This window comes from Pelobates fuscus, chromosome 2 (assembly GCF_036172605.1).
Source record: "Pelobates fuscus isolate aPelFus1 chromosome 2, aPelFus1.pri, whole genome shotgun sequence".
Taxonomy (NCBI): Eukaryota; Metazoa; Chordata; class Amphibia; order Anura; family Pelobatidae; genus Pelobates; species Pelobates fuscus.
The window spans coordinates 228,228,895-228,246,306 of NC_086318.1; the positions used below are offsets into that span (position 1 = coordinate 228,228,895).

Consider the following 17,412-nt stretch of genomic DNA (forward strand, 5'->3'; position numbering starts at 1 on the left):
GTTAAATCGTGGGGTAGATCGAGGAGGAAGTGAGGCTTAGTGTGGATTAGGCAGTGTTACACTTCGTTGATAGGTTTGAGCCCAGCGGTGGCTCCAAACCTGGGGGTGTCTTGATACTCCCCTACAATTTAATCTGGTGGAAATGTGGTCATATTGGACGGCCAGTTTCTGTGTTAACATGTTAATTAGATTGTTATTTATTGTTATTATTGTGGGGTCATTGCCAGGGGTATGTTACATAGTTACATAGCTGAAAAGAAACTTGCGTCCATCAAGTATAGCCTTCCTCACATATGTTTTTTTCTGTTGATCCAAAAGAAGGCAAAAACCTAATCTGAAGCGCTTCCAATTTTGCAACAAACTAGGAATAATTTCCTTCTTGACCCCAAAATAGCAGTCAGATGTCTCCTTGGATTAAGCAGCTATTACCCCACTAATTAGAAATTATATCCCCGTATGTTATGTTTTTGCAAGTATTTATCCAATTGCAGTTTAAACATCTGTAATGACTCTGACAAAACCACCTCTTCAGGCAGAGAATTCCATATCCTTATTGCTCCTACTGTAAAAAAAACCCTTTTCTTTGCCTTAGATGAAATCTCCTTTCTTCCAGCCTAAATGTGTGACCTTGTGTCCTATGTATAGCCCTGTTTATGAATAGATTTCCAGATAAAGGTTTGTACTGGCCCCGAATATATTTATATAATGTTATCATATCCCCTCTCAGGCGCTGTTTTTCCAAACAGATTTAATTTTTTTAACCTTTCTTCATAACTAAAATCTTCCATTCCTTTAATCAATTTTGTAGCTCGTCTCTGCACTTTTTCTAGTGCCATGATATCTTTCTTTAGAACAGGTGCCCAAAATTGCACAGCGTATTCATGGTGTGGTCTTACCAGCGATTTATAAAGAGGCAAAATTATATTTTCATCCCGAGAATTTATGCCCCTATTTATACATGGCAAAACCAGATTGACATTGCATATTGCTGCCTAATTTGTTGTCTAGAACAACTCCCAAATCCTTCTCGTGTGTGGTTATCCCTAGTTCACTACCATTTAGGGTGCAAACTGCTTATGTATTCTTAACCCCGAAGTGCATAACTTTGCATTTCTCTATGTTAAATTTAATCTGCCATTATAGTGCCCAGTCCCCCAATCTATCCAAATCCCTCTGTAGCAATGCAATATCCTGCTCACATTTTATTACTTTACAAAGTTTTGTGTCATCTGCAAACACTGAATGTATATAGGGGGGATGTTGGCTTTAATAATATTTGTTGGCAATGACCCTATTTGTTATTCCTTAATTAATTAATAATTAATAAAGCTGTGGACTAATATTTCCAACAGTGTAACCTGTGTCCGTGTCTTAATGGAGTTCAGGGTAATGTTAGCGCATATGCCGGTAAATCCGACTGTGCGTCTGTCTGAATAAGCAATGTAGCAGAAATGCAAATTCCTGTCATTTTTAATGCCAACTTTGATGAGGATAAAAAGCATAAACTCTCTTGCTTTTTTAAGATTTTATATATAGAATCAGAAAAACCATCTAAGGGGAAGAGAGAATTCTTTTGTGCTCCCAAGGGAAAGAAATGTCTCAGATCCCTTTTTTAGCTGGAAGTATTGTATGAGAAATGTTTCAAAGCCTGGCTTAGCCAGGTCCAACATTTTATTATTTGTTTACATGGCTTGCTCTTGATTTTCATTCACAAGCCAGATGGAAGTCTGATGAGGCTGTTTTAGTTTTCATGATTTTTGGGAGAATTTTATATAACAGTTCATCCAATCTAGGGCTTGGGCACCTGGAGCTCTTTTCATACACAGAAATGTTAAATAAATTAAAAAAAAACATATTCCTTAAAATTACAGAAATATTTCATGTTAAGAATATATTTATATTTTTTGCAAAGAGGGCAGTTCAGATGTTGAATTCACAGGTGAACTGTTTATGGTCTTTGTACATAGTCTTTAAAATTGTATTGAATTAAGATAGCACAGGAACATTCCAGCACCATAACTACCAAAGGAACACTGCTGCACCTTATAGTATACTACAAGCCTCTAATTTCCCTAAAATGTCCACACTTTTGAGTAGCTTTTTTCACTGTGAAAAACCAACTCTATGTATAGTCAAGACCCTACATTCACCCTCTCAATCTACAATTTAGTTTACCACATTTCCCTCACAATTAACTCTCTTTCTGCCCAAATTAGATTTTGCCTACCAACTAACCATCTCCCTTCTTAATTTAGATTGGCACATTACTCATTACACATTACTGGCCAATTTACTCCCCCCCCCCCCCCCATCTCCCCACCTCTTCCCACTCCCCCAAATCAGTGTCCACATTCCTTTTCTAACTAACCCCTTCCTTCTCCCTAAATATGTCTTCTCATTCTCCTTGCTATCCACATACTGTGGGAGGGCCCTAACCTAAAGTCACAATTCTGCCCTCACTGCCTGGTCCTGACTAAATGGGTCCCACTGGTGAGTCAGTGACACACACACAAGCACACACAAAATGTAGTTTAGACACACAGCCACACAGACACACTTTGAATTCTCACTATAGTGAATAACCCTGTTAATAGTAGTAGGTGGAGATCTAACTGCATGTAAAGTTGAGAAACACAGATGTTGAAATACTGACCATGACAGACATTGGGCTTTATTCACTGAACACCGAATTGCAAGTGATAAACTTTTGGATGGAATTACCAATCTGTTACTATTGCTGTGTTAAAGTATGTTTTAGCCTGAAGTTTGGAATTCTCATGTAATTCAATTTGGTGTTCAGTAAATAGACTTCACAAAGCATATTTTCAAATGTATGACTAGCTATAGTGGGTGATGAATACATTTTTTTAAAAAACAAGTAAACATGTATTTCCTTTGTCTTGTCTAGGACAAACAAAACTCACATAAACACAATAAGAGAACACTACCAGCAATTTAGTTTTCATTTACAGGCCATTAACGGTAAAAGACAAAGATTAAATGTTTATCTTTTGTGGTTTCTTTATCGTAACTAAAAAAATGACACAAACTAATAAATAAAAATGACTTCATCTTTATCTGAATCCATTTCATGTACATTTTCCTTAATGGGGCAGTGTAGTCAAAATAATCACAATATCTTGTTGCAGTAGTTATTGTGTCAAGACTTACCTGGCACCATCCTACAATAAGTATTCAAACAATTTTTAAATAGTTTTACACATTTTTTTTTTCAAAATATAACTACTTCTGCATTAATGACATCAACTCAATACTCCAACTCAATTCTTCAATCCCCCCCCCCCCCCATCAAGCTTAAATATGCCAGCAATCTGCAATTTGATTTTGCAGTGTATTTTAAGGACCTGTTATGCAATATGCAATATTCAACTGAAGTGATAGATTCCTATGGAATAGCCTGCCTACTGTCCTCAGACTCTCCCCTAGTCTTCATTCGTTTAAGAAGTGCCTTAAAACCCATTTCTTTAGGAAAGCTTATGACCTCCCAGACTAACATCTACCTCGCATACCTGTGTCTTGCTCTCTACTCTCTCCTCCAACTCTACTTCTCTCCCACCTTATTTGATTGCTATTCCCTGTCTCAATGTGTTTTATACCCCATTTCCTATAGACTGTAAGCTTGTTTGAGCAGGGTCCTATTCAACCTATTGCTCCTGTAAGTTTTCTTGTAATTGTCCTATTTATAGTTAAATCTCATAATATTGTAAAGCACTGCAGAATCTGTTGGCGCTATATAAATGGCAATAATAATAACAATGAGAAGGTAGTACATTAGCAATGTTGTTTTATTTTTTCATTCTATTTGCACACATTTGTAAAATGAGATTTAAGAACTTTAATTGATCAGGAAGTATTCAGTAGTCCAGCACACAACATAAATATACAATTTAGTTCTTTTTTTTTCTTCTAACAAAGTAGAACAATAGTTGTAAAATGATGATAGGTTGGAACTTGGCAATTTCAACATATAACACACAAATTACTATGCTCACACTGCTTAGAGTCTTTATTTTAAATAATTAAAGCAAACATAGCATTCGACAAGTGTGAGCATGATTTTCCTATAAATTAATAAAAATTTACTATTTTTACACTTCCAGAAGCAATTGTTTTTCTAAACGGTTTGAAATAGGGCAGGCTGCTGAAATAATCAGATTGTGCACAAATTAGAAACATTTACAAGTAGTGAAGTGTATTGGATATCCTTAAAGTAATCCCAAGACTGCCCGGAGGTTTTGGTGGCGGACGTATGAAAACCACGATTCAGAAAGATGAAATGTATTATTGAATCTTTAAATGGGTTAATAATTACATGTAACATAGATCTGATGTTTTTAATTTAATTCAAGACATATGCATTTTCTAAAAAGAAAAAAAAAAGAAAGATAATTTAATATTAGATAGTAATCTTGTCTCCCTGTCTGCTGCAAAACCTCAGGCTTAATTAATGAACAAGACATGTCTTTAGCAGGCTGTTACAGAGCAGCATACACGTACAATATTCACCATCATCTTCCTTAGTTCTGTATCCTGACCACTAATTATTAGACAGCTGACCGTGAATGAGGCCACTATCCTTTGTGGGAATGTGTCTACTCCAATATTTTTTTAAATTACACACAGTATTCCAGTAAAAACATTTTCTGTACATCTACTGAATATACCCAGAATTAAGGTCTGTAAATTAAAATTTTAATGAGATTTGTACAAGTATAACATACAAATGAATAACCATCTTACATAAATGATGAACAAGTATATCAATTGTAAATAATTATAAGGGTATCAGTAACAAAAGAGAAGGAGACATGCATTTGAATAATATACATTTGCAATGGAGACAATATATTAATACAAATCATTAAACATCATGCTTATTAAATTAGGTATAGCTAAATATCAAGAGTATAGTTTTTGTCTATTTAGTAAGGTGTTTATGTTTATGAAAGGTTAGTTGCTTGTAACATTCTTAGAAGAATTGGATTTTTGCGTTACTTTTTGTTTTTCTTCTCCTTTACTTTTATAACAAAATCTATAATTTACTGAGAAGATTTACAATCACTGTAAATAGAACTTGTTTGGATAATAAGATCTGACACAGTTTTATCCCAACGTTTTACTAATCCATGGTCACCTATATAAAAAATGATCACTGGCTAGTTTTGTCATAAACCAAAAAAAAAAAAAAAAAAAAAAGCACACTCAAACTATAATTTAAAATTAAACTCCTTTATAGTAAGTTTTAAGTAGGAAGGTATTAACCCGGTTAGTCTCATGAACAGTAATTATTGCGCAAATATCCTTTGCAAGCACTAAAATAAATACATTTAAAAAACAAATGTTCTATGCCCAAGTAAACCTTCCAGGATTGATCATGATTGTCAAAGAATGTTATCAGGATTCAGACGAAAGCATGGCATTTAAAATTCCTGGTACGGACAAGCGTTAGATGAAAACAGAAAAGCAATCTTCAAAGTAAAAAAAGTCAAAGTAAAAGAATCAGAAACAAATGTAATTTCACATGTTGATCAAATTCATCTTCAAAGTGCTTCTTCTTCATAGGTTTCTCATTTTTTGTTAGTATTGAATCTATCCATTTAAAATTATAGTTATGCCAACTCCTCTTTAGTTTTGGTTTATGTTTACTGTTGGATGAGTAGGCTATTATGCACCCGAATACATATTTGCAAGAAATATGTGGTTTCGATTCTAGTGATTGTTAGAATATACAATGTGGCTTTTGCAACTTTTTTAGTCTATGTGTACAGGATTCTGTATCTCTTACATTGGTTATTTTAGCTAACAAGAAGTCCTTCGGTGGATCCAGCTTTGAATATTTATGCTTTGAATCCAAACACCCAGATATACACTATGTTAGGCATTGAGCCATTCCAAAATTAATAAGAGGTTCTCTGGAAAGACTTTGATGGAATCTTTTTGCAAGTCAGTAGGTGTCATTATACCTTCTTCCCAGTACCTTCCTGGTAGCTTGGCATCTCACATTGTACACCTCCACTAGGCTTTCCATTCTACTGCTTTATTTTGTTTAGGAATATATGATACATTTGTTTGGTGCTTGGTGTATTTTTACTTCAAGTTTGAGGGTCCTCAATTGTGTTTAGTTTTTACTGGGTTTCTGTTTTTTCTTTGACTGGCTTTTGGATTTGTTGTATGTGTAGCCTTTGTTTAAACCTTTTGATGTATAATGTGCATTGGATCAGTAAATGACATAACAACATTAATGTGTTTTCTGTTAAATTCCTTGTTCCACTTGTTCCGTAATGTCTTCTGGTTTTGAAACCCCTGTGCCACATCTGAAAATGTATGTGACTGTTTTGACTTGTATATTGTGGTAAGTACTCATCCACAATTCCTATTACTTTTAACGGCACATTAATTTACTTATAGTCACAGTGTGGGTCTATTGTAAGACAAGCATTTCACAGATAGCAGGCAGTTTATGGAATGGTAGAATTTGAGAATCAAAAAAGCTTGCTATCTTCCTATGGGCCAACAGTTGCAACATAAGTGTAGCCTTTTGCCCCCCATGATATTAGAAATGCCTCATTTGGCACAAAAGTTAGCTATAATGCTAAACTACTCCTGATGTTTGATGATAGTAACATGGGTGGAGTGGGTTTTTCATCTTAATATGGTCACAGTCCATCAGAATCCATTACTTGTAGAAAGGTAGTACCAACCCCCAAAAAGCCTTGTAGAAATGTACTCCTTCCCCCATTATCATACTGACTCCTTCTGATATGGTTTAATTTAACGGAGCTCTGAAAGTTTTTCATAGTTCTATCTTGTGAGTACTTTGTCAAGGTCAATACAGAAAGGATAAAGACCTGAGCTAGTGACAGAGAGCCTTCTAAAGCTACACCTGTACCCTGGAGCTCCTATCTCTACATCTATTATTGTGCAATCACTCTGTGAGTTCAGATGCATGGAAAGGGCCAGATGAGGAAAATACAATCTTGAGAGTTTACTGCTCATTAACAGAAGTTTACTGCTTATTAAAAAAAAAAGAGTTCAAGCAACATAACCACTGCATCATTTGACTTTTACCTGGGGACTCCCAGGCATCATTTCCTGTTCCTCTATAACTTCCAGTAGATCCAGAAACTCCTGCTAGGAACTTCAGCTCTTTCCTTTGCTTCTTAGTACTCAGGTTCTGTCAGTTTTCTGTGCCTCATATACCTATGCAAGCCTTCTATTGTTTATACTTCATCCATCAATCAGAAGACATACAACAACATCCAGACTGGATGTGATGATGACCCTCTTATATTATGTGGAGGTTATGAAGTCCTGTATGAAGTGATTCCTTGTTCATCGATTTTGTTTGACTTAATAGGGGCCATAAGTTTTAGCTGTTACATTTGACTTTTGGTTTTAATCTGTGATACAGCATGCTTACTCTTTGTCACTACCACTACCACTACCTCACAGGATTTCCATCAGGTCACTAGAGCAGTGCCACCTCCTGGGCCTTTTGTAATGAAGAATCCAAGAAACAAATTTGCAAAGCATCCATTTTGTTTTCCTTGAATATTTTTATAAAATGGTACCTTTTAAATGCTTTTGCCTCTGTTGACACTTCATTTAGTTGCAAAAGTCAAAATTTCATCCGTATAGTCAAAGTCCAGAAACTCCGGTGTATAATCTCCTTCTCCTCTGGCTAAACAGCTAACTGGGGATTTTCCTGTCCAAAATACAGGAATGAGGAAATATCTACAATACTTTTCTGACTGGTACAATCTCTATTCAGGGAATGGATCTCTATAAAAGTAATGAATTGTCTTGTACTTTGATGACACAGATGAAAATGTATTTATCTGTAAACGTAAATTAATCCTTTCAGCACCCTTGACAATGTAGATTGACATATGACAAAAGAGAATCATGTGGTTCCCTAGGAGGATCCTAATCCCAATAAATGCAACATCAATATGAATCTCTGCAGTCTAGTAAGAATTTTATTCTATGGGAGTTAATATAGTTTTTACTGAATTTCTAGAGCTTAATGATAGTACTTGCCATAGAACTACAATAGCATGTGATAACTGTTATTGTAAATAGACTGGCACTTGTGTGGTATGCCCACTATCTTCAAGCCATCCACATGTCCATTTTCTGGACAGTCTCTCTGCAGAGACATGGCCGATTCCTGGCATCAACAACAGCAATGTTGACAGCAGCATTACTTCTCATGTGATCAAAGGGAAATATGCTGGACAATGAAATGAAAAATGATATAAAGGTATGTGACAAACTCCCCTGTCCTCGTGAGTTTGCCACGAGCTCCTGGAGGAGCCTGCTTGCTAGCCTCCTGCCCACCAACTATGGGCCAGGTCAGTGACTGTAAAGACCCCTATTTTACTCCCCCTGGTTCAGCACTTTCCATTAGTGTGCATAGAACCGAATGCTAGCTCCCTGGCGGCCGTTCGCATTGACTGCGAATAGACTTAAGGGGGACTTATCCGCGAAAGCCCTGGAACTATTTTTGGCAAGAAGACTTCGCTGTTCCTGGTCGGTCCCCAGCGGCACTTATCCACGATTCCATGGAACAATTTTCAACTACGGGACCATGCGTGCAGTCGGTCAAATTATGACTTCCAGGAAATTCCTGAACCCCTGAACCGATCTGAGTTATTTTTAGATATGTTGGTCACCCAGATCTGGGCTATAAGGGCATGCAACTTTTATAGGGTTTTATGTATGTTTAAGGTACTTTGGGCGTGTTTGGGAAATGGGTGTTTTTTGTGCTTGGAGATAATTGAGTTTAATACAGTGCTTGACTCAATTATGTCCCAGGCACAGGGAGGGATTATTTTGTTTTGTATGGAAGTGTCCTGGACCTGAGAGCCAATGTAATCGTGTGTATGTTTTTACTGTAGTCTACTCTCAAGTCCAGAGGGAAGTGCCCCTATGCATGGAGACCTGCATATAAGGCGAGTTGTGGCTGCGATTAAACGTATTCCAGCTTGACTCCCAGAACTATGTGTCATCTGGCTACTGGGAGGGGAAAGGGCTAATCACTGTTCCAACTTTTTTCCAACGTGGAGGATTCAGCAGTGAAAGTCCTTGTAAGGACTAGCGCTCCCAGGACTGAGTGTCTTCCAGTGCCTGGGGGTGTCTAGAGCAAATTCCCCCTTTAGTTCCAGGAGGGAGCGGTTCCAGGAAAAGAGCTCCCCGGACTGAGTGTCATCCAGTGCCTAGGGGTTGCCAGAGCGAGATCCCCATTCGGCTCCAGGAGAGAACGGTTCCAGGGGCCCAGTCAAGCAACGGCGACTGTAGCCAGAAGTGCTGCAGTTTTCCCCCTGTTCCAGCTAGGAAGTGGTCCTTGGCGGAAGTACCCAGCCAGGGGTACAGGGAGCTCTGTCACAAGCTGTTTTAATGGGGCAGTATAGGCACTATAACCACTACAGACTACTGGTTTGACGTATAACTGGGAACCTCTATCCTGGTCCATTATTTTCATGTGGCTAAATCATTTGTTCCTACATCCACACTGATTATGTTAATTCCATCCATGTTTAGACAAAAAGTATTAGCTGAAAGCATCACTTGTCAGTTGAACATTAGTTCTGAGTCAATAAATTACATCCATTTATATAAAAAATGAAGGTGGACCAAAGGTTCCTAGAAGAACCAGGTTAGTGTCAAGGAATTTAAAAATGGTGTGACTACTTACTTGGAAATAGTGCCTAGGCACTCCTGACAACATGAACACTACAGTGGGCATAGATGTTATAGGGCCAAGATTACTCTCTTTAGTGTTGATTGAGGTTTTGTTTGTGACTGGTTGTTCCTTGTACATTTTTTGTTTTTTGTATAATTAAAAAAAACAATTATTATACAAAACAGCAAACAACGCATCCAAGTAAGAAATGTATGCAATCAATTGATACGGCTGTTCCGTGTACATTTTATAGATGCAAATATATGATTCCCATATTGCAAGAAAAGTATCTAGGCATGAATAAGAGTTGTTAAATTATTGCTGTTTTGCGTATTAGTTCATAAATGTTGTTGTGTTGTGGGCATAGATGGTTTTCCATTTTGTTTAATGGCGTTAAATGAGTTAAGTTTGTTTAATATGTCCAATTAGAGTATGAATTGAAATGTCAATGTATTTTTTTTCCTTAACCATAGCTTCAAAACCTGTGCCTCAAATAATTTTGTGGTATAGCCAATTTCTGTTTGCTCTACAAAGGTACAAGATTTACTGCAAACATTTTCTTAATAAATTCCTTATTCAATATCATTTATGCATTTATGCACAGCTTTTATGCATTTTTTCGGAATATTTGCAGATGAAGAAGTTTTTGTATTGTTTTGTTTTAATTTTCTTGACGTAGCAACTGAGATACTTTCATAAATATCACTTTGCATATATCAATTTGCTGTAAATTTAAACAACTTTATTTTTGTGGATAGACTTTATCAAAAGACTTATGTTAAGCAAAGCATTTCCTATTAAAAAATCGCTGAAAATGTCTCATATTTTATATTTTAATACTTTTCTAGTACATGTATTTAATTGACTATTGAAATCTTTATCTAAAAGTAATTTGGTTCAGTAATTGTCGGTTTATATAAAATGTTATCAAACAATTGCATATAAAATGGGAATTAATGTCAAAGTTTAATTCCAAAAAATACGCTTGGTTTTATCAGTGCATATACAATGGGGGCGTCTTCCAACAATTTAGAGTATATAGATATTGTGATAAGAAATGAATACATCAAATAACATGCCACTACATAAAATGTTCTTTTACTCTTCTTTATGTTAAATGTTCAAATGCCTACATTTTATAAAAATAGATTTATTATATTTGAGTATATTGATTGCACCAAAAGATCTTTAGTTTCTATTTCATTGAGGAGCATAGAAGACCAGAAGAGGAGTGTACTGGGGGAATATCGTGAGGCTTGTAGCCCTTTTTACACAATTTGTGCTCTACTTTTGTGAGTTCATTCACGGTATACTTTTATATCCTTTTATGTAATTAAAATACTACATTATACATGTTTTTATCTCTTATTTTCCACTCTCTTTGAGAATTTGCTTTATATGTGACATCTTTGAAGGCAAATAGCATCCTAGTTTTTTATGTACTTACACCTTTAGGTGATCATAAATCTTTATTTTTATTGTGGCAGAGACACTTTGTATCTTGCACTTTTCGTGAATTTATTAGTATTCCAGTCCACTTGGCAGCAAATTAATACACTTATGCACTTTTAAATGAAATCGTACTTTATCAGTAATCGTTTGCACTATATAAAATGTTCTTTTACTTATCTTTATGGTAACTGTGCAAATATTTACATTTTATGAAAATTTGTTATAGGATTATATTTTATTAATGACATTCCACCAAAGACCAATTAATTAAACTCACATAAAATTATTTGGCCTGTATTAAATATGAAGAGTGGTAGTGAGTATTAAAGCATCTTTCTCACTTTCACGAGTCTTTGCATATGTTGATGACATTCTCAGTTAGTAGGCAGCAGCCAGGGTGGAGCTGAAGGTAGATAAACCTAAAACTGTCTCTTGGGGGCACCACCATCTTTTTCCCGTCTTCCAACTTCATCGCAATACAGCACCATGTCTGAGGCATGCTCCATGCCCAGGGTTCATATTGTTAACAATTGCATTGCACAAAAAGGTATTCACTAAAGTCCAAACAGCCCTGTACCTAATGGGGCAAAACTATTTGATACTGTACAGGGCCATTCAGACTGCAAAATCTGGACATTGTTCTGTTTAGATTTTGCTGAACATGCTCCAAATGAGCCTTAATTTAGTACATATTTAAGCTGGGCAGAAAACTGCCAGACAACTGAAATCTAGACCATAATGTTAAAATCCAGGCCTGCATGCTTAAAATCATGGCCTAGATTTTAACAATCGAAACTATATGTCCATTGGCAGAGCCTGTGGACAAATAGTGAACAAATTCTTGAAGGTACGAGGGTTAACTTAAGTGGCAGGTGACACTTCCCCCACCTGCCATATACTAAACACTGAGGAACCAATGGCTGCTTAATGTAACTGAAAACTAGCGACCGGTCACCCGTTTCTACCCAGTCACTAGAAAGGCCCCACACTATGGCCTGTATAATAACGGGGTGACCTGGCACAGGTTCCCCCAAAGCACCCACTTATGGGGATCAGGTGGGGGTTTTGAATTCAATAAAGAGGGGTGGATCGGTCACTGTCCAACTCCCTGCCCCCACCAGTGGCCTGTGGGTGAGGGGGGCTGTAAAAAAAATGGAGGAAATAGTTTTGTGGGGGCTACTAATATAATACCCAGTAGGGAGATTCCACTGCCACCCCCACCACCCATAGGCGGCAGGTCAGTGCTATTTAATAAGTGGGGGCTGGGTGGACATGCTATTGTCCACCCCAATCCATGGGATTTGGGTAGGGGTATTAAATGTGATAAGAGTGGTGGACATGACAATGGGATCTACATGGGCTATTAGTATGTCCCTACATGTTTTTTTTTTTGTTTTTTTACAGAGCCCCCATCAAATGCCCACATTTGCAAACGAAGGGTGGATCTGGTCCCCTGGTCCCTCCTGTTATTTTAGAGGTCCTATAAATAACAGGGTGATCAGGCTTTTCTTGTAAATGGGCAGGAAATGCTGCCCATTGTGTAATTTCTAGTTACAGTGGCCAGCTGATGGCTGTTCACTGTTTAGTAGCTATGCCGCTCTTGTGGCATAGCAAGTGGAGTCACAAGGGACGTTTACAACCTCATATTGACCACCATGAGCTTTTTAAATGTTTCTTTTTATTATTTTAATATGGTGGCTGACTGGAAAGTGATGGCCAGTTGTCACATGATTAACCCTCACACTGCCAAGAGGTTTTCGGCAAACTAGCATTGCAAGTAGTACATCAAAATATCAATTGCTTGCACAGTGAACCCAATGAATGTGTATCTTGCTGTATGCATTCAGCCCTTTGTTAGTTTCAAATTGGTGCTTTGTAAATATTCTTAATCATGTTCATTATACAGAGATTGATTGGAAAAGCACTAATTTCAAACCAGACAACAAATGCTTCCAGCTGGTCAGAGCAAATTAAGTTGGGTTGGCTGTATTCCAACAGAATTAGCTTTAGTAAATATGAGAATTGCCATTCCAGTCAGAATTTGTTCATTTGCACTGGTTTTAGTCAAAATAACCCTGGAATTATAGAATTAGTCAAATGCTCAAAACCCTAAAACTTATAGTGCAAAAGTGGCCTCCTACACACACAAACCTTGATGGATATAGCTGTGTCTATCATCCTTGGACAATAGCACCTAGCCATCTTGATTACTCATCCAACCAAATCTACTACAATGAATAAGTAATCCAGAAAAGAGTCTATGCACACCAACCCCTAACCATAATTATATGTGAGCATATTCTCCATTATTTGCCTTAAAAAATATAAAACTATTTGTTACACAAAACGCTTTGACATTGCTTGACTTTTTTGTGTGAATATTTATATTTAGCAGTAACAGACAGGATGTCCAAATGATGAAGATTAGCATTATTTACATAGAGCTGTGAGAGATAACCCCCAGGAAAGGAGATGAAACTGAGCCTGATAAATACACCTATCACCTATCGGAAGCTGTTAGTTCAAAGTGCCAAACTTTGCTATACAGCCCCAGGCAAGGAATTGGTGCTGATCTGCAATTACTGACACATGTGATACAGATAGTATGTGTTATCACCAAAGCATAATTAAACATACAAATTATAAAACAAAACCCTTTTTTTAATAAATATACCTTTGTAAATGTTAAATATTTGTATTGTCGCAAAATGGTATGAAATCTGAATGCAAGCCATCAACCCCAATTTGGTGAAAAATCACAGTACAATTCAAAACTGAGAACACTAACTGAGAAAAACTATGCTATATAAAGCTATAATAAACATAACAGGTGTATTATGTGGCAATGTATAAAGTGGACATTTATAATGTAGCACAGGCAATAATTACATTATACAAAGTAATGTATCTTGACTTTTGTAACCTTAAAGGGACACTATAGTCACCATAACAACTACAGCTGTTTGTATTTGTTCTGGTGAGTATAATCATTTCCTTCAAACAATTTGCAGTAAACCCTGTCTCTTCACAGAAAATGCAGTAATAACATTACAGCCTTGGGATACCTCCACTGGCCACTCCGCAGATGGCTGCTAGAGGTGCTTCCTGGGGCAGTGCTGTACAGTGTGCAGCACTGACAGTCAGTGTCTCCCCCTCTGCATGCAGACACTGAACCTTCTTCATAGAGATGCATTGATTCAAGCCATCTATATGAGGAGATATGCTGATTGGCCAGGGCTATGTTTGTCTTGTGCTGGCTTTGCCCCAGATCTGCCTCCTTAACAGTCTAAGCCAATCCAATGCTTTCATATGTGAAAGCATTGTGATTGGTATTGAGCAACACTTCTCATGATGTCAGTTAAGCAGGTTAGATCAGGGGCAGAGCCAGCAGCAGCAGACAGGGGTAAAGGTAAGATTATACTATATTTATGGAGGGCAAGGGGGGCTAGATTGTGTTTTTAATTCTATAGGGTCAAGAATGCATGTTTGTGTTCCTGACCCTATAGTGTACCTTTAGAGTAATACCCCAAGCACCATATGCACTGTGGATTAACTTTTACCTGGCGTGTGGTATGCGCCGCTCCCCCCTCCACCACTAATGGTAGTGAGCCGGAAGCTCTCTGCTTGAGCTTAGCTATGCACAGCTAATTTGCTGAGAGTGATCATCTGATACTCTCAGCCAATAACCAATAACCAGCCCTTAACTACAGGGCTTAGCTCAGGAGGGCTAATGGAAGGTTTAGGTCTAGGGTACTCTTGAAATCATAACCAGTAGAGCAAGCTGTAGTAGTTATCGTGCTTAGGGTGTTTGTTTAAGAGGTTACATTTCATGCAATATGCTAATACTAATAAGATGCTGGCAAAATGCAATCTATTAATCATACCTTTAGATTAAAAAAAAAGTATCTTCCTATTAGGAAAGTGGCTAAATAGCGATCTTGAATGGGTAATGATATTTTTAATAAAAACTCAGCTATATATTCACGTGTCCATAAGATGCAATAAGTTGAAAACTGACATTAAAAATAATCTTAAATTGTTACCTATGATCAGGGTGATAATTACTATTAGGCCATTAATTAAACAATGTAGAAGATACATAACAGTGAACCATGTATCATGAAAAAATGTCATTCAGAAGTAGTGTTAGTGTAACTGTTAGGGTAGTATATATGTTTAGTTTTAGTACCTTGTATTTGTTAACGGATAATGTAGTGTTAATAAGGGGTAATGTTTAATTATAGTGTAGAGTATTAGTTAATGTTTCATGTAGTGCCAAATTAGGATAGTTGGTAGTTAAAGTGAGGATCTTGCTGAAAGGACAGCACTGGGGGAATGATATGTTACACTCCCTGTGCTGCCTGAAATTATTGGTAGTTACAATCCTTGGCAGCAGCTATGTCAGGTGGGTAAGGGGTTAAAAATTAAGCAGATCTTCCAGTTACTTCCTACTCCCATCTGCTAGGTTGTGGAATGGAATTTTGCTTTATGGGGGTACCTGACCAAATGCCCCCTCCAAAATGTCCACTCCAAAACATTACGAGCAAGACCTGGCTAAATTCACTCTCCCTCTGCCCCATTAAATGCCAAATTGCAGCAGGCCACTTTGATAATAAAATAACTTAAAATCTACATTAATCAAATGGGCTTACACAAAATCACATTGGTCTAACTAAATTTTTTACCCTGTGTACAAGTCAACCGAAGAATAAATAAAACGTTTAAGCATGTATTATTAATATACAACATTATAAAGATTGTAGCGTTAAAACATATAAGATAATATTCTCACCTGTAAATAAGGTTTGCCATTTTCCACTCCACCAATAACTATGTCTGAAGAAGCCATGGCTCCATTTGGAGAGAACCCAAAGCCAACATAACCCAAGGTTTCCACCTGCAGCAAGAAGGTGATAGTGTCCCCCTTATGACTCCAGTGCACTTGGTACTTGCCCTCTCCATCTAAAACAGCACTATGACCAAAAGACGTCCCATCAAGACTATGAGCTGCAGCCACCAACAAGAGAAAAAGCAATAACACAGGCATCTTCATCTAATGTTTCCGCTCTACAAGACAAATGACAGGCTTGGAATATTTTTCCATCCAGTTCTCTCCCTCCCACAAAACCTACTAGGCATTACAACCCTAGCCCAATAGCGTGAGTTCTGAAGATCAGGGGAGGGGTGAGATGCACAGTTTACTGTGTTACTGAGGGACTTCTATAAGGAATATGTCCCAAAGAGGCAAGAATATCATGGATTGATCTTTACTAGTTAACTATACTCCTGTCCTCAATACCCTGAGGGAAAGTTGCCCTGACGTGCTGTGCTCAAAACATGCTGTTACAAGTGAGTTATACTGCTCTTTGCGCAGGAGATTTTCCCTTTGTATTAATCCTGTGTGCCAAAAATAAAGCGTTCAGACCTCTGAAAATGCACAAACCACAGCTTGTTTTATCCACATATAATGTGCATTTCTACTGTCATACCCCCTCTTGTGGTTCAATGCAAATGTGCAACAGTTAATGGTGTTAACATTAAAACAAAATAGCCATGGGGTGCTTACTGCATAAAAATATCACTGTTTGATCTGTTACAGGGTGAGTGTTTTCATAGAACTCAAGACTGATAACGTTGCCATGAGCTCTCTTTAATTATTGAGTAGTAAATTTAGTGTTATTACTGTACGATACTGCAAGTAGATATGAACAGGAAATTTTATATGCGCTTAGCTCGCTCAGATGGATGTCTTCAAATGTATTTAAAACTTTATTTAGCCTATGTTCACATTAAAAGTTCACATTAAATGTTTGTATTTAAATTTAGAGTTAGCATTCTAAAGATGGAATTGTATACAACGCTACGTAATTTGTTTTCACTGTATAAATAATAATAATTGTATAGAGTAGATATTCAGATGTGGATGCAGAACATATGAATTAGGAAAATCGTGATAGGAACACAGTATAAAGCTATTAACTGTGTACTAATATCTTTATCTCCTCCACTGAACATGATAAATCCAAACCTCCAACATTGCAAATGAGGAACAGATCAGGATCAGTCACAGCAGTAATGGAAGGACTACCTTAACACAAACACTGGATCAAAATGTTAGCTTTCTTTTTTTTTTCTTTTCTTACTTATTTATTTATTTATTTTATTTGTGAAGTGGAGGCGACCAGCACAACAATGGTTACTCTAACCACAACCAGTGTTTTATGAAAGCAGCCCCTTACTCCAGACGATGCATG

General features: G+C 37.0%; 1 protein-coding gene across 1 annotated transcript in view; it reads right to left on the minus strand.

Annotated features, from left to right (window-relative positions):
- Nucleotides 1–16,488, minus strand: part of LOC134587109 (DBH-like monooxygenase protein 1) — a 139,388-nt gene extending 122,900 nt beyond the window's left edge. Inside the window, exon 1 of the mRNA XM_063443237.1 lies at nt 15,951–16,488. Within this exon, the coding sequence (XP_063299307.1) occupies nt 15,951–16,211 (261 nt within the window). The 5' untranslated portion in view covers nt 16,212–16,488. The remainder of the gene's footprint in view (nt 1–15,950) is intronic.
- Between the last annotated feature and the right edge of the window lie 924 nt (nt 16,489–17,412).